Genomic DNA, 25,600 nt, shown 5'->3' with positions numbered 1-25,600 from the left:
GCCCAGTGCTGCGAGTGGGGCTCCACCCCGACCCTGCCACACGCTTGCTGTTGAGTTCTTAGCTGATTCCGGCAAGTGCCATGTGGACCTCCCCGTGCCCCAGCGTGGAAGATCTGCAACCTCATGCCCGGATGTTTTGAACATTCTGGGTTTGATACGTTAAAGTTGATTTCAGAGTTCCATTGTGGGGTTAACAACCTGATCTTCCACCTGCCACACTGGCATCCTGTGTGGGTGCCGGCTGGAATCCCAGCTGCTCCACTTCCAAACCAGCTCCTGCTAATGCGCCTGGGGCCTGCACCCACGCGGATACAGGTGGCCCAGGCGCTTGGGGCCTGCACCCACGCGGATAAAGGTGGCCCAGGCGCTTGGGGCCTGCACCCATGTGGATAAAGCTCCCAGCTCCCTGCTGGGTTCAGCTTGGCCCAGCTGTGGCTATTGAGGCTGCTAGGGGAGTGATCAGTAAATGGAAGCTCCTTTTCTGTAAAAAAAAAAGAAAGAAAGAAAGAAAAAAGATTTGGCCTGTTTGGTCACATCCAGTGTGGCTTCTAGGAAAGCCAGTGACAGTGTGACGCGCCTTGTGTCTCTGCTGAACAACAGTCACCCAAACACTGTCACCTTCCTTTTGGAGAACTCACACTCTGGTAACATTTTTTGGCTTCTTAATCTTACTGATAAATGTTTGCTCAGTGAGCAAATAAATAAGTGGTAAAAATTGCCCAAGTGTCTGGCAGCCAGAACCCAGTGCTCAGAGCAGCTTGGGGGTCCCCACCTGTTTTGGGGGTACACATAGGCAGACGTTCCTGCTTCTCTCTTGGTTCACGGGGGTTGTGATTACCCCCTGTGTTCCATCTCCACCTTCATAGAACACAGTCACGTGCGAGTGCCCTCTGAAGTCCTGCCTCGCTGGCCCAGCACTGTCCCCTTCTGAGTCCTCAGACCCCAGCCAAGGTCAGGGCTAACAGTTGGGATGCGTCCAGTGTGGCTAACACAGCAGGTTAAACTGTCGCATCCCAGTTCAGTGTGGGGCTGGAACGGAGGCTGCCCGGCTTCCAGCCCAGCTCCCGGCTACCGCCCCTGGGGATGCCCAAGGCTTGGGTCCCCATGTGGGAGACCCGGATGGAATTCCAGGCTCCTGACTTCAGGCCGGCCCTGCCTAGGCTGCCTCCGCTGTTTGGAAAGTGAATCAGTAGACAAAAGATTGTGTGTGTGTGTGTGTGCCTGTCTGTCTGTCTCTGCCTATCAACTAAGTAAACTAAATACATTGTTACAAGATGCTCCTCTGAGCGTGTTTGCCACCCATGCCATTTGCTGCCAAGTATGGTGAGTCGGATGCCAGGGTTCTCTGGAATTTGCCCTTTCGGGATTGAACGAGGCTTCTGCCTCGTGTGTGGTAAATGCATGGTATGGAAAAATCATGCACAGGTTTGTTTTTTTTTTTTTTTTTTGATGTTTTGCATTGAAACAAGCACTTCTTAATCCCACTGTGGATGGAAGTCCGCGGGGAGTGTGCATCTGGCTGGGTGGGCAGCTGGGTGAGCGAGGCCGTGAACTCCCAGCCATGTGGAATCTCTTACCTTTCCTTGCAGTTACATAAACAGACACACAATTTGCATCTGGCAAAATGGCCCCTTTCCTTCACGTTGGGCAGTCCGGGCCCCCCACCTGTGGGCAGGGTCGGCTCACGGGCTGCCTCTCCTCCCCGCCCCCAGGTGATCCGCACCGACACCTTCAAGCACCTGCGGCACCTGGAGATCCTGCAGCTGAGCAAGAACCTGGTGCGAAAGATCGAGGTGGGTGCCTTCAACGGGCTGCCCAGCCTCAACACGCTGGAGCTGTTCGACAACCGGCTGACCACGGTGCCCACGCAGGCCTTCGAATACCTGTCCAAGCTGCGGGAGCTGTGGCTGCGCAACAACCCCATCGAGAGCATCCCCTCGTACGCCTTCAACCGCGTGCCCTCGCTGCGGCGCCTGGACCTGGGCGAGCTCAAGCGGCTCGAGTACATCTCGGAGGCGGCCTTTGAGGGGCTCGTCAACCTGCGCTACCTCAACCTGGGCATGTGCAACCTCAAGGACATCCCCAACCTGACGGCCCTGGTGCGCCTCGAGGAGCTGGAGCTCTCGGGCAACCGGCTGGACCTCATCCGGCCCGGCTCCTTCCAGGGCCTCACGAGCCTGCGCAAGCTGTGGCTCATGCACGCCCAGGTGGCCACCATCGAGCGCAACGCCTTCGACGACCTCAAGTCGCTGGAGGAACTCAACCTGTCCCACAACAACCTGATGTCGCTGCCGCACGACCTCTTCACGCCGCTGCACCGCCTCGAGCGCGTGCACCTGAACCACAACCCCTGGCACTGCAACTGCGACGTGCTGTGGCTCAGCTGGTGGCTCAAGGAGACGGTGCCCAGCAACACGACGTGCTGCGCGCGCTGCCACGCGCCCGCCGGCCTCAAGGGCCGCTACATCGGCGAGCTGGACCAGTCGCACTTCACCTGCTACGCACCCGTCATCGTGGAGCCTCCCACGGACCTCAACGTCACGGAGGGCATGGCGGCCGAGCTCAAGTGCCGCACGGGCACGTCCATGACATCTGTCAACTGGCTGACGCCCAACGGCACGCTCATGACGCACGGCTCGTACCGCGTGCGCATCTCCGTCCTTCACGACGGCACACTCAACTTCACCAACGTCACGGTGCAGGACACGGGCCAGTACACGTGCATGGTCACCAACTCGGCCGGCAACACCACCGCCTCCGCCACGCTCAACGTCTCGGCCGTGGACCCCGTGGCGGCCGGGGGCGCAGGTCCCAGCGGCGGGGGCGCCGGGGGTCCCGGGGGCGGCGCTGGCGGCGGGGGCGCCGGCGGCTACACCTACTTCACCACGGTCACCGTGGAGACCCTGGAGACGCAGCCGGGGGAGGAGGCTCTGCAGCCGCGGGGCACCGAGAAGGAGCCGCCGGGGCCCACGACGGACGGCGTGTGGGGCGGGGGCCGGCCGGGGGACGCTGCGGGCCCGGCCTCGTCGTCCACCACGGCGCCCGCGCCGCGCTCCTCGCGCCCCACGGAGAAGGCGTTCACGGTGCCCATCACGGACGTGACGGAGAACGCCCTCAAGGACCTGGACGACGTCATGAAGACCACCAAGATCATCATCGGCTGCTTCGTGGCCATCACCTTCATGGCCGCCGTGATGCTCGTGGCCTTCTACAAGCTCCGCAAGCAGCACCAGTTGCACAAGCACCACGGGCCCACGCGCACCGTGGAGATCATCAACGTGGAGGACGAGCTGCCCGCCGCCTCGGCCGTGTCCGTGGCCGCAGCCGCCGCCGCCGCGGGTGCGGGAGGCGTGGGCGGGGACAGCCACCTGGCCCTGCCGGCCCTGGAGCGCGACCACCTCAACCACCACCACTACGTGGCGGCCGCCTTCAAGGCGCACTACGGCGGCGCCGCGGGCGGCGGGGGCTGCGGCAAGGGCCCGCCCGGCCTCAACTCCATCCACGAACCTCTGCTCTTCAAGAGCGGCTCCAAGGAGAACGTGCAAGAGACGCAGATCTGAGCCGCCCGCGGGGCCCCGCCCTGCCCTCGGACCGGTCACTTTTTTGCAGTTTGACGCCCGCCCCGCCCCGGCCCGCCCCCCGAGAGCCGAGCCCGCCGCGCCGCGCGCCCCCCACCCACTGACTCTTTTGATACCGAAGGGAGGTTTGCGTCCACGACTACCTGCTGTGTAATTACTTTAAAAAAAAACATGGAAAAAGTTTAAAATATTTTTTGGTCATGAAAGCACAACCCTCAAAGAATGTGGGTGGGGAGCGGAGGGGAGACCGGGGATGGCACCCTGAAACCCCTGCGCGGCGGGGCGGCCGGCCCCCCAGTGAGCACTCCTGCCGGGACGCGGGGTCTGCCCTGGGTCCCTCCACCCACCCACCCACCCGGCAGGACGGGGTCTGTGGTGGTCCCCAGGGCCACCCTGCGGGGTGGCGCCGGACCATCCCTCGTGTTTATGCCCCGTGGTGCCCTTTCCGGTGACCCACACATGTCCGCTGCCCGCAGGGGGTGCCCTTGGCTGCAGGGAGGGCGCTGGGGCCCCGGGGGGGGACCATCTGGGAGGCTACACGAGTGACCAGAGGCAGGGGACTTTGGAAAGGTCACCCACCCCCGGCATGTGGGCATGCGGAACTGGGCAGGTCCATGCTGTGTGCTTTACTCCTGAGCCACCAACGTGGGGACCCTGGCCCGCGTGCCCGCCCCGCGCGCCAGGCTCCTTCCAGCGCCCATCCTGGTTGCCATGGAAACACTGCGGCGAGGACCAGGTGGCGGCTGGGGGCAGGGAGCCGCTGCCGCAGCCTCCGCCATTTCCGGTGCCAGGCCCGCGGGCGGCCGGGCTCCGGGGCAGTCGGGGACTCCCTGGCCCAGGCAGGCGGGGAAGGGGGGAAGGGGAGTGTGTACACGGGGAGAATGGGCTACACGGAGTCAAGGTGACCTGCTGGATGAGGACTGGGGCAGCGGCCGGCCCGGGCAGGGCTGGGACGCTGGAGTCCCTGTTGTCCTTGGGGAGGCAAGCGGGCTGGACCGGGCCTCCCTTGCAGGAGGACAGGGAGATGTGCGGCCTGACCAGCTGAGGGCCCAGAGTCCCCTCCCAGCTCCCCTCCCCAGCCCCACCAGGATGCAGTTTCCATGGCAACCTGGCCAGAAAGGGGGGCAGGGGACTGCAGTGGAAATTTCCACATCAGGGAACTGGCAGGGTGCCCTGCAAGGCACAGGGCCGCGTGGGGTGGGGGCAGCCTTGCAGGGCCCTGGGCCCCAGGTCACCCTCACAGGGCGCTCTGCCCCCGGAGGAGAGACAAAGGGAGGCGTCTCACCCCCACCCCCATCTGCCCCGCTTTGCCTGCTGTGCAAGGGGAGGTTTGAGAGGCCCAAGGGTACAAGGTCCAAAGGCCCGGCACAAGGCCCCGGCTGCAGTCGGTCGGTCGGTCGGAGCTCAGGGGGACTGCAGGACATGGCTCCAAACATGGTTTCACGAAGGATAGGCGTGGTGGGCTACGGCTGCCTCGGTGAGTCCCCAGTGGTGGTGGCGGCTTCCACCCACACCAGCCCTGTGCCTGGTAGTGCCCGTGGCTGCCGACCCCACTGCCTTGCTCTGCTGACCACCTGTCTCCCTCCCCAGGACAGTCCCTGGTCTCTAACCTGCTGACTCAGGGCCCCGAGCTGGGCCTAGAACTCGTTTTTGTGTGGAATCGGGACCCAGGACGCATGGCGGGGCACGTGCCACCGGCGCTCGAACTCCCAAGCCTGGCTGCCCTTGAGGAAAGGTTGGCGGGAGGCTGGACATGGGGGGCGGGCGCCCTGTGAGCTCAGGCCAGTCCCTGCCCCTTGCTGGGGTGACAGACCCAAAGGCGCAAGGGGCCAGGCCCTGCCTGCTCTGTCCCCCTGTCCCAGACATCCTGACCTCGTGGTGGAAGTGGCCCACCCCAAAATAATCCAGGACTGGGGGCCCCAGATCCTGCGCCATGCCAATCTCCTGGTGAGCACCACCTCTCGGGTCCCCCAGCCCCTCCCGAGCGGCCACTCGGCCCTGACCACCGCCCTCCGCAGGTGGGCTCGCCCTCGGCCCTGGCCGACCAGGCCACGGAGCAGCAGCTCCTGGAGGCCTCCCGGCGCTGGGAGCATGCCGTGTTCGTGGCCCGGGGGGCCTTGTGGGGATGCGAGGACATCATGCGCCTGGACGCAGGTGGAGGCCTCCAGGTGAGGGGTCCCCGGCTGCCCTGGGCCGGGTGGGGGACTGGCAGGACGAGCCCCCGGTCCCCCTGACCGCGGCGCCCGCTCCCAGAGCCTGCGCGTCACCATGGCCACACACCCGGACGCCTTCCGGCTTGAGGGGCCGCTGGCCGCCGCCCAGGCCGCCGGGCCTCGCACAGTGCTCTACGAAGGCCCGGTCCGGGGCCTGTGCCCCTTCGCCCCTCGCAACTCCAACACCATGGCGGCCGCGGCTCTGGCCGCCCCGAGCCTGGGCTTCGACGGCGTGACCGGCGTGCTGGTGGCCGACCTCAGGTGAGCGGGCTGCGCGGGGCGGGGGGCTGCGCGGGGCGGGGGGCTGCGCGGGGCTGCAGGCGAGGGGCTGCGTGGGGCGGGGGGCTGCGCGGGGCTGAGCAGGGCGGGGGGCGGGAGGCTTCGCGGGGCTGCCCGGGGCCCGGCTGACCACCGCGTCCCGCAGCCTCGACGACAGGCACGTGGTGGACGTGGAGCTGCGCGGGCCCCCGGGCCCCACAGGCCGCCGCTTCGCCGTGCACACGCGCAGGGAGAACCCCGCCGAGCCGGGCGCCGTCACGGGCTCCGCCACCATCGCCGCCTTCTGGCGCAGCCTCCGGGGTACAGGCGCGCCCCCCGCCCTCCGCCCTCGTGGCCAGTCGCCGTCCCCTTCTCGGGGTGCAGCTCCTCCAGCCCGGCCTGCCCTCTCGTCCCCCCGCAGGATGCAGCCAGCTGCCCTCCCGGCCCGGAATCCATCTCTGCTGAGACGCCCCGGCCTCGCTGTCCCGGGGTCCCCGGCCCCGCCCCTCCAGCAAGGCCCCGCCCCGCAGGACACGCCCCTCCCGCAAGGCCCCGCCCCTCCCTTAGGACACGCCCCTTCTGCGAGGTTCCGCCCCTCGACAGGATACGCCCCTGCGACACAGGCTCCGCCCCCGGCAGGACACTCCCCGCCCTTCGCTCAGCACCGCTCCCAGTCAGTCACGCCCCTCCCACACAGGCCCCGCCCTGCCACCGAGGCCCCGCCCTCCAAGCCAGCACCGCCCCAGTCTGGCCACGCCCCTCCTGCACAGGCCCCGCCCCTCCCACAGACCCCGCCCCTCCTGGCTCTCCCACGATTCCTCTCCCGTCTCAGTAAAGCTCCTCCTTCCCGGCCCGCCCGGCTTCTCACGTCCCAGGATTCCCTTTCGTGACGTCGCGCCCGCACACCGGGCATGACGTCATCGCGGTGGGCGGACACACTGCGACGAGGCGGGCGTGGCAGCTCTCGCGAGACCCGACCGCGGGATCTTCCGAGCGCCATGGGGCGTGGTTATATCGGCCGCAGAGTAGCACTTCCGGAATGGTGGTGGCCCCGAGCTACGCGGAAGTGGTCGGCTCCCGCGCTGTCTAGGGCCGACGGCGGACTTCAGGATACGAGCGTTCCGCGGGGGCCGCTGGGAGTCGTAGTCGGCAGCGCCGGCGTCGCTGGGAGCTGTAGTCCCGCCAGGGCGGAGCTGCTCGGCCTGCGCTCCGAGCCCCGCGCCGCCGCCCAGGGGGATGCGGGAGGCCCTGGTCCCGGGAACCGAGAGGCAGGCGGGGTGAGGGCCGCGGACCGTCCCGGGGAGGGCCCGGTTGCCCGGTGATAGGGACAGAGTCGCTTCCAGACGGGGGAGGGGGCCCGGTTGCCAAGTGACCAGAGCAGGGAACCAGGTGAAATGGCGGGCCAGGGGAGTCTTACGTTGCTAGGCAACCAGAAAAGACACCCTCGTTACCTAGAAACGGAGGAGGTCTTCTTTGTCGCTAGGTGATCAGCAGAGTTGGTTGCTTAGTGGAGGGGTCCTCTGTTGCTAAGTAACCAGGGACAGGGTCGGGCAGCCAGGATTGGAGCTTTTGGCTTGACAGGGGTGGGCTCAGGGGGTCACTGTGAGTAGGCTGAGGGCCCAGGTCCTTCCAGAGTGGGCTCAGAGGTCACTATGAGCAGGGCTGGGGGCCCAGGTCTTCCTGGGGTGGACTCAGGGGTCACTGTGAGCAGGGCTGAAGGCCCAGGTCCTTCCAGGTGGGCTCGGGGGTCACTGTGAGCAGAGCCAGGGGCCCAGGTCCTCCCGGGATGGGCTCGGGGGTCACTGTGAGCAGAGCCAGGGGCCCAGGTCCTCCCGGGATGGGCTCAGGGGTCACTGTGAGCAGGGCCGGGGGCCCAGGTCCTCCCGGGGTGGGCTCGGGTCACTGTGAGCAGGGCCGGGGGCCCAGGTCCTCCCGGGGTGGGCTCAGGGGTCACTGTGAGCAGGGCCGGGGGCCCAGGTCCTCCCGGGGTGGGCTCGGGTCACTGTGAGCAGGGCCGGGGGCCCAGGTCCTCCCCGGGTGGGCTCAGGGGTCACTGTGAGCAGGGCCGGGGGCCCAGGTCCTCCCGGGGTGGGCTCAGGGGTCACTGTGAGCAGGTCTGGGGGCCCAGGTCCTCCCAGCTTACCCCACCCAGCTGCACGAGCAGCCCCAGAGGCCATCGCCCCTCATGCCCGTCTCCCCTCACATCTGTCTGCCCACTCCCGGCCCCCAGGAGGAGCCCAGGACGGCATGTCCCAGGCGCCGGGAGCTGGGCCTAGCCCGCCCGCCGTGTACCACGAGCGCCAGCGCCTGGAGCTCTGCGCTGTGCACGCACTCAACAACGTCCTGCAGCAGCAGCTCTTCAGCCAGGAGGCCGCGGACGACATCTGCAAGAGGTGACCGCTCCGAGGACGGAGGGCCTGGGAGGAGACCCTCTCCACGGCACGCCCCCCCCCCCCCCACACACACACACTCTCTTCCGGACTGGAGACACATCCCTGTCACTCCAGCCACCTGCTGTCTGTCCTCTCTGTCCTCCCGGCCTCTTTCACGTGGTCCTCCGACTCCTTCTACACCCGACACACCCCCTCCCCTCCCCTCTTGCACACAGCAGCGGGCTGGAGGCTTGAGGCTGTCCCCTCTCCACATGCCCCCCAGGAGACAAGGCTGAGGGTGTTCACACAGAGGCCCAGCTGGCTCAGGCCGACAGGGTGGGCGCTGGGCGAGCAGAAGGGACTTGGGGCAGGGCAGGGAGCAGACATCCCTCAGAAGTGCCACCTTAGATGTGTCCCGAAGGACAGGGGTGGGGAATGGTGGTGAGCAGGGGGGTTAGGAGAAGAACAGGAGGCCAGGAAGGGCAGTGTAGCCTAGGGGGACAGAGGACAGGGGACAGGGCAGTGTAGCCTAGGGGGACAGGGACAGGGAGGGCAGTGCAAGCCTGGGGGGACAGGGACAGGGAGGGCAGTGCAGCCTGGGGGGACAGGGACAGGGAGGGCAGTGCAGCCTGGGGGACAGGGACAGGGAGGGCAGTGCAGCCTGGGGGGGGCAGGGACAGGGAGGGCAGTGCAGCCTGGGGGGGCAGGGGCAGGGACAGGGAGGACAGTGCAGCCTGGGGTGACAGGGACAGGGAGGGCAGTGCAGCCTGGGGGGCAGGGGCAGGGAGGGCAGTGCAGCCTGGGGGGGACAGGGAGGGCAGTGCAGCCTGGGGGGGGACAGGGAGGGCAGTGCAGCCTGGGGGTGGACAGGGAGGGCAGTGCAGCCTGGGGGGACAGGGACAGGGAGGGCAGTGCAGCCTGGGGGCGACAGGGAGGGCAGTGCAGCCTGGGGGGACAGGGACAGGGAGGGCAGTGCAGCCTGGGGGGGAGGATAAGGACAAGGTGTAGGAGAGGATGAGGCACAGGCGGGTGTGTTGGGGCGGGAAGAAGGGCTGTCTCCGGGGTCCCCAACTTGGGCACTCCTCTCCGCAGGCTGGCCCCGGACTCCCGGCTGAACCCGCACCGCAGCCTCCTGGGCACTGGAAACTATGATGTCAACGTCATCATGGCCGCCCTGCAGGGCCTGGGCCTGGCTGCGGGTGTGGTGGGACAGGAGGCGGTAGGAGCACGCCTGGGCTCAGACCGGAGGGCAGGAGGGGCTGGTGCGCGGGGACGTGGGCCTGGCCGAGCTGGCCGCTGGGGCCGGGAGGGCGTCGGTGCGGACACACGTGGGTGGGGCGGCACGGGCAAGGAGCGGGAAAGGCGGTCGGGCCGGCCGGGTGGGCGGCGTGCGGTGGACAATGGACAGGCGGCCGGAGGCCTGGCCGGGGCCTGCCGAGGCAGGGGCTGCGGGTGGCTGGTCCGCTGAGGCCCTGCCGTCCACAGGCCGCTGGCCCAGCTGGCCCTGCCCCAGGTGCTGGGCCTCATCCTGAACCTGCCCTCGCCCGTCTCTCTGGGGCTGCTGTCCCTGCCGCTGCGCCGGCGACACTGGGTGGCGCTGCGCCAGGTGGATGGCGTCTACTACAACCTGGACTCGAAGCTGCGGGCGCCCCAGGCCCTGGGGGACGAGGACGGCGTCAGGTGAGCCGGGCTGCCCTGGGGAGCAGGGTGCTGCCGCCAGGGTGCCTGGGCCTCAGCCAGCGCCCCGCTGCGCCCCGCTCCCTCCCCAGGGCCTTTCTGGAAGCCTCGCTGGCCCGGGGCCTGTGCGAGGTGCTGCTGGTGGTGACCAAGGAGGTGGAGGAGAAGGGCTGCTGGCTGCGGACCGGCTGACCCGCGCCTGCCGTGCGCCACAGCCGCCAAGTGCCGGGGAGGGCCGCGCGGACCCCGGGGAGGCCGGACCCCTCTCCCCCGTCCCCCAAGCCGATGCTGCCTCAATAAATGTGAGATTTGCTGCTGGCCTGGCCTGCGTCGCGCTGACCCTTGCACCCCAAAGTCACCCTTGGTGCTGTCACCACCCCCACACGCCCTTCTCCCTAGGGTGCTGTCAGTGGGGTAAGAGTGTATTCCCGACTTCCGGTCCGCTGATTGTCAGGTAGGCGGAAGCCGGGGAAGGAGGGTCTCCGGGAAGAGGAGGGCCCAGTGAGCCGTCACTCACAGATGGCCGCGGCCGGCTGGCCCGGCGTCCCTGAAGGAGGGGAGGGTGCTCCAGGTGCAAAGGCCAGGGCCGCGCTGTGCCTGAAACCCTGCGAGGGAGCACGCAGGCCGAGGCCTGGCCGACCCTGGCCCCGGGCTCCCAGGTGACCGTGGAGACGCACCAGGCTCCCAGCCCCAGGTGCCAGCCTGCACGAGGGACTCCTGGTAACAGAGAAATGGAGGAATGCCAAGGGCAGAGGGGGAATGCAGGCCAAGGGGTACATGGCCTGTGGGGCGCAGGCCAAGGGGTACATGGCTGTTGTGGGGCGCAGGCCACAGGGTACGGGGCTGTTGTGGGGGGCAGAGCAGGCTGGGAGGGTAGCAGGTCTAAGCTGGGAGCACCAGGGGAGCTGTGGGCAGCAGGCAGAGGAGACGGGGAGGCAGCACCACCAGGGATCTACTGTGACCCGGAGATCCCCCAAAACACAAATGGGTCTGGGAGCCGCAGCACTCAGGACAGAGGGAGGGGCGCAGGCTGGACATGCGGGCAGTGGCGACCTAGCTGGAGATGGGGGCCCACTCTGAGGCTCCCACCGTCCCCCACTTGAGGTGTGGGGGACCCAGGAGGCCAGCAGCACAAGGAGAGGCAGGAGGGGCCGCCCCGCGGACACCCGAGGGGAGGACACAGACCTGGGGTGGAGCTGCACCCCTCTTCCTGCCAGCCCCTCCCCCTCATTGGCCTCTAGGGTTCGCCCTGCATGTCCAACAAGCTGGTATATTGGGGTGGGGGCCCTGGCTTCACCCCTGCTTTGTGCCCCGCACCCCTCCCCACCGCCTGCAGGCCTGCAGGCCTGGCCCGTGTCGTCCACCCCTCCCGGCCGCTGACAGCTGTGCCTATTTTGGGCCTGAGTGCGGGGCCCTGGCCCAGGTGCGCCCTCAGCCGTGGCCATATAAGGCCTGGAGGGCCCAGGGTGGCAGCCCCTCCCCCAAGACCCACCCGCAGTGCACAGGTGCTGGCCTACTGGGCTGCTAAGGAGGTGTCAACCCTGGCACCCCCGTGTCTCAAGGGGCTGTGGAAACCAAGAGTGTCTAGCCAGGGTCTGCGCAGGGTCGGGTATTAGGACCCAGGGTCACCCAGGGGCTGCCATCCCACGGCAGCTGTGGCGCCCAGCTGTCCCTAGCCCCATGACAGCTGATGCCTGATTTAGCTCGTGCCTGCTCCAACTAGATAAGGGGCAAGGGGGCGGTCCTGGCGTGGGTGGCACTTAAATTGCGGGTGCCTGTACTGAGGGCAGAGAACGCGGATGCAGGTGAGAGGGGCCTCAGCCATGCGACCACCCGGTGGCCCCCCAAGGCTAACGGAGCAGCGGCCATCTATCCGGCAGGGGACTTGGGCCCCATGGCAGAGGCTTGTCCCCGAGCCCCTATCGCCATAACCCGCAACTCTGTTTCAGCCAACCTTCTCCTCTTCCTCAGTGTTCCCTCCTCTCTGTCCTCATCTCCTCTGTCCCCATCTCCTCTGTCCCCATCTCCTCTGTCCCATCTCCTCTGTCCCATCTCCTCTCTCCCCGTCTACTCTCTGTCGCCATCTCCTCTGTCCCATCTCCTCTCTGTCCCATCTCCTCTCTGTCCCCATCACCTCTGTCCCTGTCTCCTCTGTCCCTGTCTCCTCTGTCCCCGTCCCTCTGTCCCTGTCTCCTCTGTCCCATCTCCTCTGTCCCATCTCCTCTGTCCCATCTCCTCTCTGTCCCCATCTCCTCTGTCCCATCTCCTCTGTCCCCGTCTCCTCTGTCCCTGTCTCCTCTGTCCCCGTCCCTCTGTCCCTGTCTCCTCTGTCCCATCTCCTCTGTCCCATCTCCTCTGTCCCATCTCCTCTCTGTCCCCTTCTCCTCTCTGTCCCATCTCCTCTGTCCCATCTCCTCTCTGTCCCCATCTCCTCTCTGTCCCCTTCTCCTCTCTGTCCCATCTCCTCTGTCCCATCTCCTCTCTGTCCCCTTCTCCTCTCTGTCCCATCTACTCTGTCCCATCTCCTTTCTGTCCCATCTCCTCTCTATCCCCATCTCCTCTGTCCCCATCTCCTCTCTGTCCCCATCTCCTCTCTGTCCCCATCTCCTCTCTCCCCATCTCCTCTCTGTCCCATCTCCTTTCTGTCCCATCTCCTCTGTCCTCATCTCCTCTCTGTCCCATCTACTCTCTGTCCCATCTCCTCAGTCCCATCTCATCTCTATCCCCATCTCCTCTCTATCCCCATCTCCTCTCTGTCCGCATCACCTCTCTGTCCCATCTCCTCTGTCCCCATCTCCTCTGTCCCATCTCTTCTCTGTCCCCGTCTCCTCTCTGTCCCCATCTCCTCTCTCCCCATCTCCTCTTTATCCCATCTCCTCTGTCCCCATCTCCTCTTGGTCCCCATCTCTGTCCCCATCTCTTCTCTGTCCCCATCTCCTCTCTGTCCCATCTCCTCTGTCCGCATCTGCTATCTGTCCCCATCTCCTCTGTCCAAATCTCCTCTGTCCCAATCTCCTCTCTATCCTCATCTCCTCTCTGCCCCATCTCCTCTCTGTCCCCATCTCCTCTCTGTCCCCATCTCCTCTGTCCCCATATCCTCTCTGTCCCATCTCCTCTCTGTCCCCATATCCTCTGTCCCATCTCCTCTGTCCCAATCTCCTCGTGTCCCCATCTCCTCTCTCCCCATCTCCTCTCTGTCCCATCTCCTCTCTGTCCCATCTCCTCTGTCCCATCTCCTCTCTGTCCCCATCTCATCTCTGTCCCCACCTCCTCTCTGTCCCATCTCCTCTGTCCCCATCTCCTCTCTGTCCCATCTCCTCTCTCTCCCCATCTCCTCTGTAACAATCTCCTCTCTGTCCCCATCTCCTCTGTCCCAATCCTCTCTGTCCCATCTCCTATCTGTCCCCATCTCCTCTCTGTCCCCATCTCCTCTGTCCCCATTTCCTCTGTCCCATCTCCTCTCTGTCCCCATCTCCTCTCTGTCCCATCTCCTCTCTGTCCCATCTCCTCCCTGTACCCATCTCCTCTCTGTCCCCATCTCCTCTGTCCCCATCTCCTCTCTGTCCCATCTCCTCTCTGTCCCATCTCCTCTGTCCCATCTCCTCTCTGTCCCCATCTCCTCTCAGTCCCCATCTCCTCTCTGTCCCATCTCCTCTGTCCCCATCTCCTCTCTGTCCCATCTCCTCTCTGTCCCCATCTCCTCTCTGTCCCCATCTCCTCTGTCCCATCTCCTCTCTGTCCAATCTCCTCTCTGTCGCCATCTCCTCTCTGTCCCCATCTCCTGTCTCCCCAGCTCCTCTGTCCCCATCTACTCTGTCCCATCTCCTCTCTGTCCCATCTCCTCTCTGTCCACATCTCCTCTGTCCCATCTCCTCTGTCCCATCTCCTCTCTGTCCCCATCTCTTCTCTGTCCCCATCTCCTCTCTGTCCCATCCCCTCTCCCCCCATCTCCTCTCCCCCATCTCCTCTCCCCCCACTCCTCTCTCCCCATCTCCACTCTGTCCCATCTCCACTCTGTCCCATCTCCTCTCTCCCCATCTCCTCTCTATCCCATCTCCTCTCTCCCTATCTCCTCTCTGTCCATTCTCCTCTCTGTCTCCATCTCCTCTGTCCCCATCTCCTCTCTGTCCCCATGTCCTCTGTCCCCATCTCCTCTGTCCCAATCTCCTCTCTGTCCCCATCTCCTCTCTGTCTCCATCTCCTCTGTCCCCATCTCCTCTCCGTCCCCATCTCCTCTCTGTCCCCATCTCCTCTGTCCCCAGCTCCTCTGTCCCAATCTCCTCTCTGTCCCCATCTCCTCTCTGTCGCCATCTCCTCTCTCCCCATCTCCTCTCCGTCCCCATCTCCTCTCTGTCCCATCTCCTCTGTCCCAATCTCCTGTCTGTCCCCATCTCCTCTCTGTCCCATCTCCTCTGTCCCATCTCCTCTGTCCCCATCTCCTCTGTCCCCGTCTCCTCTCTGTCCCCGTCTCCTCTGTCCCCATCTCCTCTCCGTCCCCTTCTCCTCTGTCCCCATCTCCTCTGTCCCAATCTCCTCTCTGTCCCCATCTCCTCTCTGTCCCATCTCCTCTGTCCCATCTCCTCTGTCCCCATCTCCTCTGTCCCCATCTCCTCTGTGCCATCTCCTCTGTCCCAATCTCCTCTCTGTCCCATCTCCTCTGTCCCATCTCCTCTCTGTCCCCTTCTCCCCTCTGTCCCATCTCCTCTGTCCCATTTCCTCTCTGTCCCAATCTCCTCTCTGTCCCCATCTCCTCTGTCCCATCTCCTCTCTGTCCCCATCTCCTCTCTGTCCCATCTCCTCGCTGTCCCCATCTCCTCTGTAGCCATCTCCTTAGTCCCATCTCCTCTGTCCCTATCTCCTCTCTGTCCCCATCTCCTCTCTGTCCCCATCTCCTCTCTCCCCATCTCCTTTCTGTCCCATCTCCTCTGTCCTCATCTCCTCTCTGTCCCATCTACTCTCTGTCCCATCTCTTCTGTTCTTCTCCTCTGTCCTTCTCCTCTGTCCCCATCTCCTCTGTCCCCATCTCCTCTGTCCCATCTCTTCTCTGTCCCCGTCTCCTCTCTGTCCCCATCTCCTCTCTCCCCATCTCCGCTCTATCCCATTTCCTCTCTATCCCATCTCCTCTGTCCCCATCTCCTCTCGGTCCCCATCTCCTCTGTCCCCATCTCCTCTCTGTCCCCATCTCCTCTGTCACAATCTCCTCTCTGTCCCATCTCTTCTCTGTCCCCATCTCCTCTCTCCCCATCTCCTCTCTATCCCATCTCCTCTGTCCCCATCTCTTCTCGGTCCCCATCTCCTCTGTAACAATCTCCTCTCTGTCCCCATCTCCTCTGTAACAATCTCCTCTCTGTCCCCATCTCCTCTGTCCCAATCCTCTCTGTCCCATCTCCTATCTGTCCCCATCTCCTCTCTGTCCCCATCTCCTCTGTCCCCATCTCCTCTGTCCCATCTCCTCTCTGTCCCCATCTCCTCTCTGTCCCATCTCCTCTGTCCCATCTCCTCTCTATCCCCATATCCTCTCTGTCCCCATCTCCTCTCTGTCCAATCTCCTCCCTGTACCCATCTCCTCTCTGTCCCCATCTCCTCTCTGTCCCATCTCCTCTGTCCCCATCTCCTCTGTCCCCATCTCCTCTCTGTCCCCATCTCCTCTCTGTCCCCATCTCCTCTGTCCCCATCTCCTCTCTGTCCCATCTCCTCTGTCCCCATCTCCTCTCTGTCCACATCTCCTCTGTCCCATCTCCTCTGTCCCCATCTCCTCTGTCCCCATCTCCTCTCTGTCCCCATCTCCTCTCTGTCCCAATATCCTCTCTCCCATCTCCTCTCTATCCCATCTCCTTTCTGTCCCATCTCCTCTGTCCCATCTCCTCTGTCCCCATCTCCTCTGTCCCATCTCCTCTCTGTCCCCATCTCCTCTGTCCCATCTCCTCTCTGTCCCCATCTCCTCTCTGTCTCCATCTCCTCTCTGTCTCCATCTCCTCTGTCCCCATATCCTCTCCGTCCCCATCTCCTCTCTGTCCCCATCTCCTCTCTGTGCCCATCGCCTCTCTCCCCATTTCCTCTGTCCCAATCTCCTCTCTGTCCCATCTCCTCTCTGTCCCCATCTCCTCTCTGTCCCATCTCCTCTGTCCCATCTCTTCTGTCCCCATCTCCTCTGTCCCATCTCCTCTGTCCCCGTCTCCTCTCTGTCCCCATCGCCTCTCTGTCCCATCTCCTCTGTCTCCATCTCCTCTGTGCCATCTCCTCTGTCCCAATGTCCTCTCTGTCCCAATGTCCTCTCTGTTTCATCTCCTCTGTCCCAATCACCTCTCTGTCCCCATCTCTTCTCTGTCCCCTTCTCCTCTCTGTCCCATCTCCTCTCTGTCCCATCTCCTCTGTCCCATCTCCTCTCTGTCCCCTTCTCCTCTCTGTCCCATCTCCTCTGTCCCCATCTCCTCTCTGTCCCCATCTCTTCTCTGTCCCCCTCTGCTCTCTGTCCCATCTCCTCTGTCCCATCTCCTCTGTCCCCATCTCCTCTGTCCCAATCTCCTCTCTGTCCCCATCTCCTCTGTCCCATCTCCTCTCTGTCCCCATCTCCTCTCTGTCCCATCTCCTCTCTGTCCCCATCTCCTCTGTCCCGTCTCCTCTGTCCCATCTCCTCTCTGTCCCCATCTCCTCTCTGTCCCCATCTCCTCTCTGTCCCATCTCCTCTGTCCCCATCTCCTCTGTCCCCATCTCCTCTCTGTCCCCATCTCCTCTCTCTGTCCCCATCTCCTCTGTCCCCATCTCCTCTGTCCCATCTCCTCTCTGTCCCCATCTCCTCTCTGTCCCATCTCCTCTGTCCCATCTCCTCTCTATCCCCATATCCTCTCTGTCCCCATCTCCTTTCTGTCCAATCTCCTCCCTGTACCCATCTCCTCTCTGTCCCCATCTCCTCTCTGTCTCCATCTCCTCTCTGTCCCATCTCCTCTGTCCCCATCTCCTCTGTCCCCATCTCCTCTCTGTCCCCATCTCCTCTCTGTCCCCATCTCCTCTGTCCCCATCTCCTCTCTGTCCCATCTCCTCTGTCCCCATCTCCTCTCTGTCCACATCTCCTCTGTCCCATCTCCTCTGTCCCCATCTCCTCTGTCCCCATCTCCTCTCTGTCCCCATCTCCTCTCTGTCCCAATATCCTCTCTCCCATCTCCTCTCTATCCCATCTCCTTTCTGTCCCATCTCCTCTGTCCCATCTCCTCTGTCCCCATCTCCTCTGTCCCATCTCCTCTCTGTCCCCATCTCCTCTGTCCCATCTCCTCTCTGTCCCCATCTCCTCTCTGTCTCCATCTCCTCTCTGTCTCCATCTCCTCTGTCCCCATATCGCTCCGTCCCCATCTCCTCTCTGTCCCCATCTCTTCTCTGTCCCCATCTCCTCTCTCCTCATCTCCTCTGTCCCAATCTCCTCTCTGTCCCATCTCCTCTCTGTCCCCATCTCCTCTCTGTCCCATCTCCTCTGTCCCATCTCCTCTGTCCCCATCTCCTCTGTCCCATCTCCTCTGTCCCCGTCTCCTCTCTGTCCCCATCGCCTCTCTGTCCCATCTCCTCTGTCCCCATCTCCTCTGTGCCATCTCCTCTGTCCCAATGTCCTCTCTGTCCCAATGTCCTCTCTGTTTCATCTCCTCTGTCCCAATCACCTCTCTGTCCCCATCTCTTCTCTGTCCCCTTCTCCTCTCTGTCCCATCTCCTCTCTGTCCCATCTCCTCTGTCCCATCTCCTCTCTGTCCCCTTCTCCTCTCTGTCCCATCTCCTCTGTCCCCATCTCCTCTCTGTCCCCATCTCCTCTCTGTCCCCCTCTGCTCTCTGTCCCATCTCCTCTGTCCCATCTCCTCTGTCCCCATCTCCTCTGTCCCAATCTCCTCTCTGTCCCCATCTCCTCTGTCCCATCTCCTCTCTGTCCCCATCTCCTCTCTGTCCCATCTCCTCTCTGTCCCCATCTCCTCTGTCCCGTCTCCTCTGTCCCATCTCCTCTCTGTCCCCATCTCCTCTCTGTCCCCATCTCCTCTCTGTCCCAATATCCTCTCTCCCATCTCCTCTCTATCCCATCTCCTCTGTCCCCATCTCCTCTGTCCCCATCTCCTCTCTGTCCCCATCTCCTCTCTGTCCCAATATCCTCTCTCCCATCTCCTCTCTATCCCATCTCCTTTCTGTCCCATCTCCTCTGTCCCATCTCCTCTGTCCCCATCTCCTCTGTCCCATCTCCTCTCTGTCCCCATCTCCTCTGTCCCATCTCCTCTCTGTCCCCATCTCCTCTCTGTCTCCATCTCCTCTCTGTCTCCATCTCCTCTGTCCCCATATCCTCTCCGTCCCCATCTCCTCTCTGTCCCCATCTCTTCTCTGTCCCCATCTCCTCTCTCCCCATCTTCTCTGTCCCAATCTCCTCTCTGTCCCATCTCCTCTCTGTCCCCATCTCCTCTCTGTCCCATCTCCTCTGTCCCATCTCCTCTGTCCCCATCTCTTCTGTCCCATCTCCTCTGTCCCCGTCTCCTCTCTGTCCCCATCGCCTCTCTGTCCCGTCTCCTCTGTCCCCATCTCCTCTGTGCCATCTCCTCTGTCCCAATGTCCTCTCTGTCCCAATGTCCTCTCTGTTTCATCTCCTCTGTCCCAATCACCTCTCTGTCCCCATCTCTTCTCTGTCCCCTTCTCCTCTCTGTCCCATCTCCTGTCTGTCCCATCTCCTCTGTCCCATCTCCTCTCTGTCCCCTTCTCCTCTCTGTCCCATCTCCTCTGTCCCCATCTCCTCTCTGTCCCCATCTCCTCTCTGTCCCCCTCTGCTCTCTGTCCCATCTCCTCTGTCCCATCTCCTCTGTCCCCATCTCCTCTGTCCCAATCTCCTCTCTGTCCCCATCTCCTCTGTCCCATCTCCTCTCTGTCCCCATCTCCTCTCTGTCCCATCTCCTCTCTGTCCCCATCTCCTCTGTCCCGTCTCCTCTGTCCCATCTCCTCTCTGTCCCCATCTCCTCTCTGTCCCCATCTACTCTCTGTCCCATCTCCTCTGTCCCCATCTCCTCTCTGTCCCCATCTCCTCTCTGTCCCCATCTCCTCTCTCTGTCCCCATCTCCTCTCTCTGTCCCCATCTCCTCTGTCCCCATCTCCTCTGTCCCCATCTCCTCTGTCCCATCTCCTCTCTGTCCCCATCTCCTCTCTGTCCCCATCTCTCTGTCCCCATCACCTCTCTCCCCATCTCCTCTCTGTCCCATCTCCTCTCTGTCCCATCTCCTCTGTCCCAATCTCCTCTGTCCACATCGCCTCTGTATCTCATCTCCTCTATCCCCATCTCCTCTGTCCCATCTCCTCTCTGTCACGTCTCCTCCGTCCCCATCTGCTATCTGTCCCCATCTCCTCTGTCCCAATCTCCTCTGTCCCAATCTCCTCTCTATCCCATCTCCTCTCTGTCCCATCTCCTCTCTGTCCCCATCACCTCTCTGTCCCCATCTCCTCTGTCCCATCTCCTCTGTCCCCATGTCCTCTCTCTCCCATCTCCTCTCTATCCCATCTCCTTTCTGTCCCATCTCCTCTGTCCCATCTCCTCTGTCCCCATCTCCTCTGTCCCATCTCCTCTCTGTCCCCATCTCCTCTGTCCCATCTCCTCTCTGTCCCCATCTCCTCTCTGTCTCCATCTCCTCTGTCCCCATATCCTCTCCGTCCCCATCTCCTCTCCGTCCCCATCTCCTCTCTGTCCCCATCTCCTCTGTCCGCATCTCCTCTGTCCCCATCTCCTCTCTGTCCCATCTCCTCTCTGTCCCCATCTCCTCTCTGTCCCATCTCCTCTGTCCCATCTCCTCTGTCCCCATCTCCTCTGTCCCATCTCCTCTGTCCCATCTCCTCTGTCCCATCTCCTCTGTCCCCATCTCCTCTGTCCCATCTCCTCTGTCCCGTCTCCTCTGTCCCATCTCCTCTCTGTCCCCATCTCCTCTCTGTCCCCATCTCCTCTCTGTCCCAATATCCTCTCTCCCATCTCCTCTCTATCCCATCTCCTCTGTCCCCATCTCCTCTGTCCCCATCTCCTCTCTGTCCCCATCTCCTCTCTGTCCCAATATCCTCTCTCCCATCTCCTCTCTATCCCATCTCCTTTCTGTCCCATCTCCTCTGTCCCATCTCCTCTGTCCCCATCTCCTCTGTCCCATCTCCTCTCTGTCCCCATCTCCTCTGTCCCATCTCCTCTCTGTCCCCATCTCCTCTCTGTCTCCATCTCCTCTCTGTCTCCATCTCCTCTGTCCCCATATCCTCTCCGTCCCCATCTCCTCTCTGTCCCCATCTCTTCTCTGTCCCCATCTCCTCTCTCCCCATCTTCTCTGTCCCAATCTCCTCTCTGTCCCATCTCCTCTCTGTCCCCATCTCCTCTCTGTCCCATCTCCTCTGTCCCATCTCCTCTGTCCCCATCTCCTCTGTCCCATCTCCTCTGTCCCCGTCTCCTCTCTGTCCCCATCGCCTCTCTGTCCCATCTCCTCTGTCCCCATCTCCTCTGTGCCATCTCCTCTGTCCCAATGTCCTCTCTGTCCCAATGTCCTCTCTGTTTCATCTCCTCTGTCCCAATCACCTCTCTGTCCCCATCTCTTCTCTGTCCCCTTCTCCTCTCTGTCCCAACTCCTGTCTGTCCCATCTCCTCTGTCCCATCTCCTCTCTGTCCCCTTCTCCTCTCTGTCCCATCTCCTCTGTCCCCATCTCCTCTCTGTCCCCATCTCCTCTCTGTCCCCCTCTGCTCTCTGTCCCATCTCCTCTGTCCCATCTCCTCTGTCCCCATCTCCTCTGTCCCAATCTCCTCTCTGTCCCCATCTCCTCTGTCCCATCTCCTCTCTGTCCCCATCTCCTCTCTGTCCCATCTCCTCTCTGTCCCCATCTCCTCTGTCCCGTCTCCTCTGTCCCATCTCCTCTCTGTCCCCATCTCCTCTCTGTCCCCATCTACTCTCTGTCCCATCTCCTCTGTCCCCATCTCCTCTCTGTCCCCATCTCCTCTCTGTCCCCATCTCCTCTCTCTGTCCCCATCTCCTCTCTCTGTCCCCATCTCCTCTGTCCCCATCTCCTCTGTCCCCATCTCCTCTGTCCCATCTCCTCTCTGTCCCCATCTCCTCTCTGTCCCCATCTCTCTGTCCCCATCACCTCTCTCCCCATCTCCTCTCTGTCCCATCTCCTCTCTGTCCCATCTCCTCTGTCCCAATCTCCTCTGTCCACATCGCCTCTGTATCTCATCTCCTCTATCCCCATCTCCTCTGTCCCATCTCCTCTCTGTCCCGTCTCCTCCGTCCCCATCTGCTATCTGTCCCCATCTCCTCTGTCCCAATCTCCTCTGTCCCAATCTCCTCTCTATCCCATCTCCTCTCTGTCCCATCTCCTCTCTGTCCCCATCACCTCTCTGTCCCCATCTCCTCTGTCCCATCTCCTCTGTCCCCATGTCCTCTCTCTCCCATCTCCTCTCTATCCCATCTCCTTTCTGTCCCATCTCCTCTGTCCCATCTCCTCTGTCCCCATCTCCTCTGTCCCATCTCCTCTCTGTCCCCATCTCCTCTGTCCCATCTCCTCTCTGTCCCCATCTCCTCTCTGTCTCCATCTCCTCTGTCCCCATATCCTCTCCGTCCCCATCTCCTCTCCGTCCCCATCTCCTCTCTGTCCCCATCTCCTCTGTCCGCATCTCCTCTGTCCCCATCTCCTCTCTGTCCCATCTCCTCTCTGTCCCCATCTCCTCTCTGTCCCATCTCCTCTGTCCCATCTCCTCTGTCCCCATCTCCTCTGTCCCATCTCCTCTGTCCCATCTCCTCTGTCCCATCTCCTCTGTCCCCATCTCCTCTGTCCCATCTCCTCTGTCCCGTCTCCTCTGTCCCATCTCCTCTCTGTCCCCATCTCCTCTCTGTCCCCATCTCCTCTCTGTCCCAATATCCTCTCTCCCATCTCCTCTCTATCCCATCTCCTCTGTCCCCATCTCCTCTGTCCCCATCTCCTCTCTGTCCCCATCTCCTCTCTGTCCCAATATCCTCTCTCCCATCTCCTCTCTATCCCATCTCCTTTCTGTCCCATCTCCTCTGTCCCATCTCCTCTGTCCCCATCTCCTCTGTCCCATCTCCTCTCTGTCCCCATCTCCTCTGTCCCATCTCCTCTCTGTCCCCATCTCCTCTCTGTCTCCATCTCCTCTCTGTCTCCATCTCCTCTGTCCCCATATCCTCTCCGTCCCCATCTCCTCTCTGTCCCCATCTCTTCTCTGTCCCCATCTCCTCTCTCCCCATCTTCTCTGTCCCAATCTCCTCTCTGTCCCATCTCCTCTCTGTCCCCATCTCCTCTCTGTCCCATCTCCTCTGTCCCATCTCCTCTGTCCCCATCTCCTCTGTCCCATCTCCTCTGTCCCCGTCTCCTCTCTGTCCCCATCGCCTCTCTGTCCCATCTCCTCTGTCCCCATCTCCTCTGTGCCATCTCCTCTGTCCCAATGTCCTCTCTGTCCCAATGTCCTCTCTGTTTCATCTCCTCTGTCCCAATCACCTCTCTGTCCCCATCTCTTCTCTGTCCCCTTCTCCTCTCTGTCCCAACTCCTGTCTGTCCCATCTCCTCTGTCCCATCTCCTCTCTGTCCCCTTCTCCTCTCTGTCCCATCTCCTCTGTCCCCATCTCCTCTCTGTCCCCATCTCCTCTCTGTCCCCCTCTGCTCTCTGTCCCATCTCCTCTGTCCCATCTCCTCTGTCCCCATCTCCTCTGTCCCAATCTCCTCTCTGTCCCCATCTCCTCTGTCCCATCTCCTCTCTGTCCCCATCTCCTCTCTGTCCCATCTCCTCTCTGTCCCCATCTCCTCTGTCCCGTCTCCTCTGTCCCATCTCCTCTCTGTCCCCATCTCCTCTCTGTCCCCATCTACTCTCTGTCCCATCTCCTCTGTCCCCATCTCCTCTCTGTCCCCATCTCCTCTCTGTCCCCATCTCCTCTCTCTGTCCCCATCTCCTCTCTCTGTCCCCATCTCCTCTGTCCCCATCTCCTCTGTCCCCATCTCCTCTGTCCCATCTCCTCTCTGTCCCCATCTCCTCTCTGTCCCCATCTCTCTGTCCCCATCACCTCTCTCCCCATCTCCTCTCTGTCCCATCTCCTCTCTGTCCCATCTCCTCTGTCCCAATCTCCTCTGTCCACATCGCCTCTGTATCTCATCTCCTCTATCCCCATCTCCTCTGTCCCATCTCCTCTCTGTCCCGTCTCCTCCGTCCCCATCTGCTATCTGTCCCCATCTCCTCTGTCCCAATCTCCTCTGTCCCAATCTCCTCTCTATCCCATCTCCTCTCTGTCCCATCTCCTCTCTGTCCCCATCACCTCTCTGTCCCCATCTCCTCTGTCCCATCTCCTCTGTCCCCATGTCCTCTCTCTCCCATCTCCTCTCTATCCCATCTCCTTTCTGTCCCATCTCCTCTGTCCCATCTCCTCTGTCCCCATCTCCTCTGTCCCATCTCCTCTCTGTCCCCATCTCCTCTGTCCCATCTCCTCTCTGTCCCCATCTCCTCTCTGTCTCCATCTCCTCTGTCCCCATATCCTCTCCGTCCCCATCTCCTCTCCGTCCCCATCTCCTCTCTGTCCCCATCTCCTCTGTCCGCATCTCCTCTGTCCCCATCTCCTCTCTGTCCCATCTCCTCTCTGTCCCCATCTCCTCTCTGTCCCATCTCCTCTGTCCCATCTCCTCTGTCCCCATCTCCTCTGTCCCATCTCCTCTGTCCCATCTCCTCTGTCCCATCTCCTCTGTCCCCATCTCCTCTGTCCCATCTCCTCTGTCCCGTCTCCTCTGTCCCATCTCCTCTCTGTCCCCATCTCCTCTCTGTCCCCATCTCCTCTCTGTCCCAATATCCTCTCTCCCATCTCCTCTCTATCCCATCTCCTCTGTCCCCATCTCCTCTGTCCCCATCTCCTCTCTGTCCCCATCTCCTCTCTGTCCCAATATCCTCTCTCCCATCTCCTCTCTATCCCATCTCCTTTCTGTCCCATCTCCTCTGTCCCATCTCCTCTGTCCCCATCTCCTCTGTCCCATCTCCTCTCTGTCCCCATCTCCTCTGTCCCATCTCCTCTCTGTCCCCATCTCCTCTCTGTCTCCATCTCCTCTCTGTCTCCATCTCCTCTGTCCCCATATCCTCTCCGTCCCCATCTCCTCTCTGTCCCCATCTCCTCTCTGTCCCCATCTCCTCTCTGTCCCCATCTCCTCTCTGTCCCAATATCCTCTCTCCCATCTCCTCTCTATCCCATCTCCTCTGTCCCCATCTCCTCTGTCCCCATCTCCTCTCTGTCCCCATCTCCTCTCTGTCCCAATATCCTCTCTCCCATCTCCTCTCTATCCCATCTCCTTTCTGTCCCATCTCCTCTGTCCCATCTCCTCTGTCCCCATCTCCTCTGTCCCATCTCCTCTCTGTCCCCATCTCCTCTGTCCCATCTCCTCTCTGTCCCCATCTCCTCTCTGTCTCCATCTCCTCTCTGTCTCCATCTCCTCTGTCCCCATATCCTCTCCGTCCCCATCTCCTCTCTGTCCCCATCTCTTCTCTGTCCCCATCTCCTCTCTGTCCCATCTCCTCTGTCCCATCTCCTCTGTCCCCATCTCCTCTGTCCCATCTCCTCTGTCCCCGTCTCCTCTCTGTCCCCATCGCCTCTCTGTCCCATCTCCTCTGTCCCCATCTCCTCTGTGCCATCTCCTCTGTCCCAATGTCCTCTCTGTCCCAATGTCCTCTCTGTTTCATCTCCTCTGTCCCAATCACCTCTCTGTCCCCATCTCTTCTCTGTCCCCTTCTCCTCTCTGTCCCATCTCCTGTCTGTCCCATCTCCTCTGTCCCATCTCCTCTCTGTCCCCTTCTCCTCTCTGTCCCATCTCCTCTGTCCCCATCTCCTCTCTGTCCCCATCTCCTCTCTGTCCCCCTCTGCTCTCTGTCCCATCTCCTCTGTCCCATCTCCTCTGTCCCCATCTCCTCTGTCCCAATCTCCTCTCTGTCCCCATCTCCTCTGTCCCATCTCCTCTCTGTCCCCATCTCCTCTCTGTCCCATCTCCTCTCTGTCCCATCTCCTCTGTCCCGTCTCCTCTGTCCCATCTCCTCTCTGTCCCCATCTCCTCTCTGTCCCCATCAACTCTCTGTCCCCATCTCCTCTCTCTGTCCCCATCTCCTCTCTCTGTCCCCATCTCCTCTCTCTGTCCCCATCTCCTCTCTCTGTCCCCATCTCCTCTGTCCCCATCTCCTCTGTCCCCATCTCCTCTGTCCCATCTCCTCTCTGTCCCCATCTCCTCTCTGTCCCCATCTCTCTGTCCCCATCACCTCTCTCCCCATCTCCTCTCTGTCCCATCTCCTCTCTGTCCCATCTCCTCTGTCCCAATCTCCTCTGTCCACATCGCCTCTGTATCTCATCTCCTCTATCCCCATCTCCTCTGTCCCATCTCCTCTCTGTCCCGTCTCCTCCATCCCCATCTGCTATCTGTCCCCATCTCCTCTGTCCCAATCTCCTCTGTCCCAATCTCCTCTCTATCCCATCTCCTCTCTGTCCCATCTCCTCTCTGTCCCCAT

The 25,600-nt window shown here is 62.0% G+C and overlaps 5 protein-coding genes across 9 annotated transcripts in view; 4 read left to right on the top strand and 1 right to left on the bottom strand.

Moving 5' to 3' along the window:
• The window catches only part of LRRC4B (leucine rich repeat containing 4B), a 50,521-nt gene extending 46,961 nt beyond the window's left edge, over positions 1-3,560 (top strand). For all 5 annotated transcript variants that reach the window (XM_058674967.1, XM_058674964.1, XM_058674965.1 and 2 more), the window contains one exon: positions 1,713-3,560. In XM_058674967.1, coding sequence (XP_058530950.1) covers positions 1,713-3,560 — 1,848 coding nt within the window. The remainder of the gene's footprint in view (positions 1-1,712) is intronic.
• Positions 1-25,600, top strand: part of GARIN5A (golgi associated RAB2 interactor 5A) — a 123,603-nt gene that overhangs the window by 77,387 nt on the left and 20,616 nt on the right. The gene's annotated exons all lie outside the window — the stretch shown is intronic.
• Positions 1-25,600, bottom strand: part of EMC10 (ER membrane protein complex subunit 10) — a 140,661-nt gene that overhangs the window by 96,445 nt on the left and 18,616 nt on the right. The gene's annotated exons all lie outside the window — the stretch shown is intronic.
• Positions 4,975-6,555, top strand: ASPDH (aspartate dehydrogenase domain containing). Its single transcript, XM_004596951.2, has 7 exons — positions 4,975-5,055; positions 5,169-5,313; positions 5,441-5,525; positions 5,597-5,746; positions 5,832-6,052; positions 6,216-6,370; positions 6,471-6,555. The coding sequence occupies exons 1-7, from the start codon at positions 5,001-5,003 to the stop codon at positions 6,512-6,514; spliced, it is 855 nt and encodes a 284-aa protein (XP_004597008.2). The 5' UTR covers positions 4,975-5,000; the 3' UTR covers positions 6,515-6,555.
• JOSD2 (Josephin domain containing 2) lies at positions 7,178-10,349 on the top strand. Its single transcript, XM_004597153.3, is given in 6 exon segments — positions 7,178-7,326; positions 8,280-8,442; positions 9,514-9,619; positions 9,621-9,640; positions 9,907-10,101; positions 10,191-10,349. Coding segments are annotated over 5 exon segments (567 nt in total). The 5' UTR covers positions 7,178-7,326; positions 8,280-8,296; the 3' UTR covers positions 10,291-10,349.

The sequence above is a fragment of the Ochotona princeps genome, chromosome 16 (assembly GCF_030435755.1).
Source record: "Ochotona princeps isolate mOchPri1 chromosome 16, mOchPri1.hap1, whole genome shotgun sequence".
Lineage (NCBI taxonomy): Eukaryota > Metazoa > Chordata > Mammalia > Lagomorpha > Ochotonidae > Ochotona > Ochotona princeps.
Note: the sequence above shows the minus strand (reverse complement) of the source record. Positions and strands in the feature narration are given on the sequence as shown.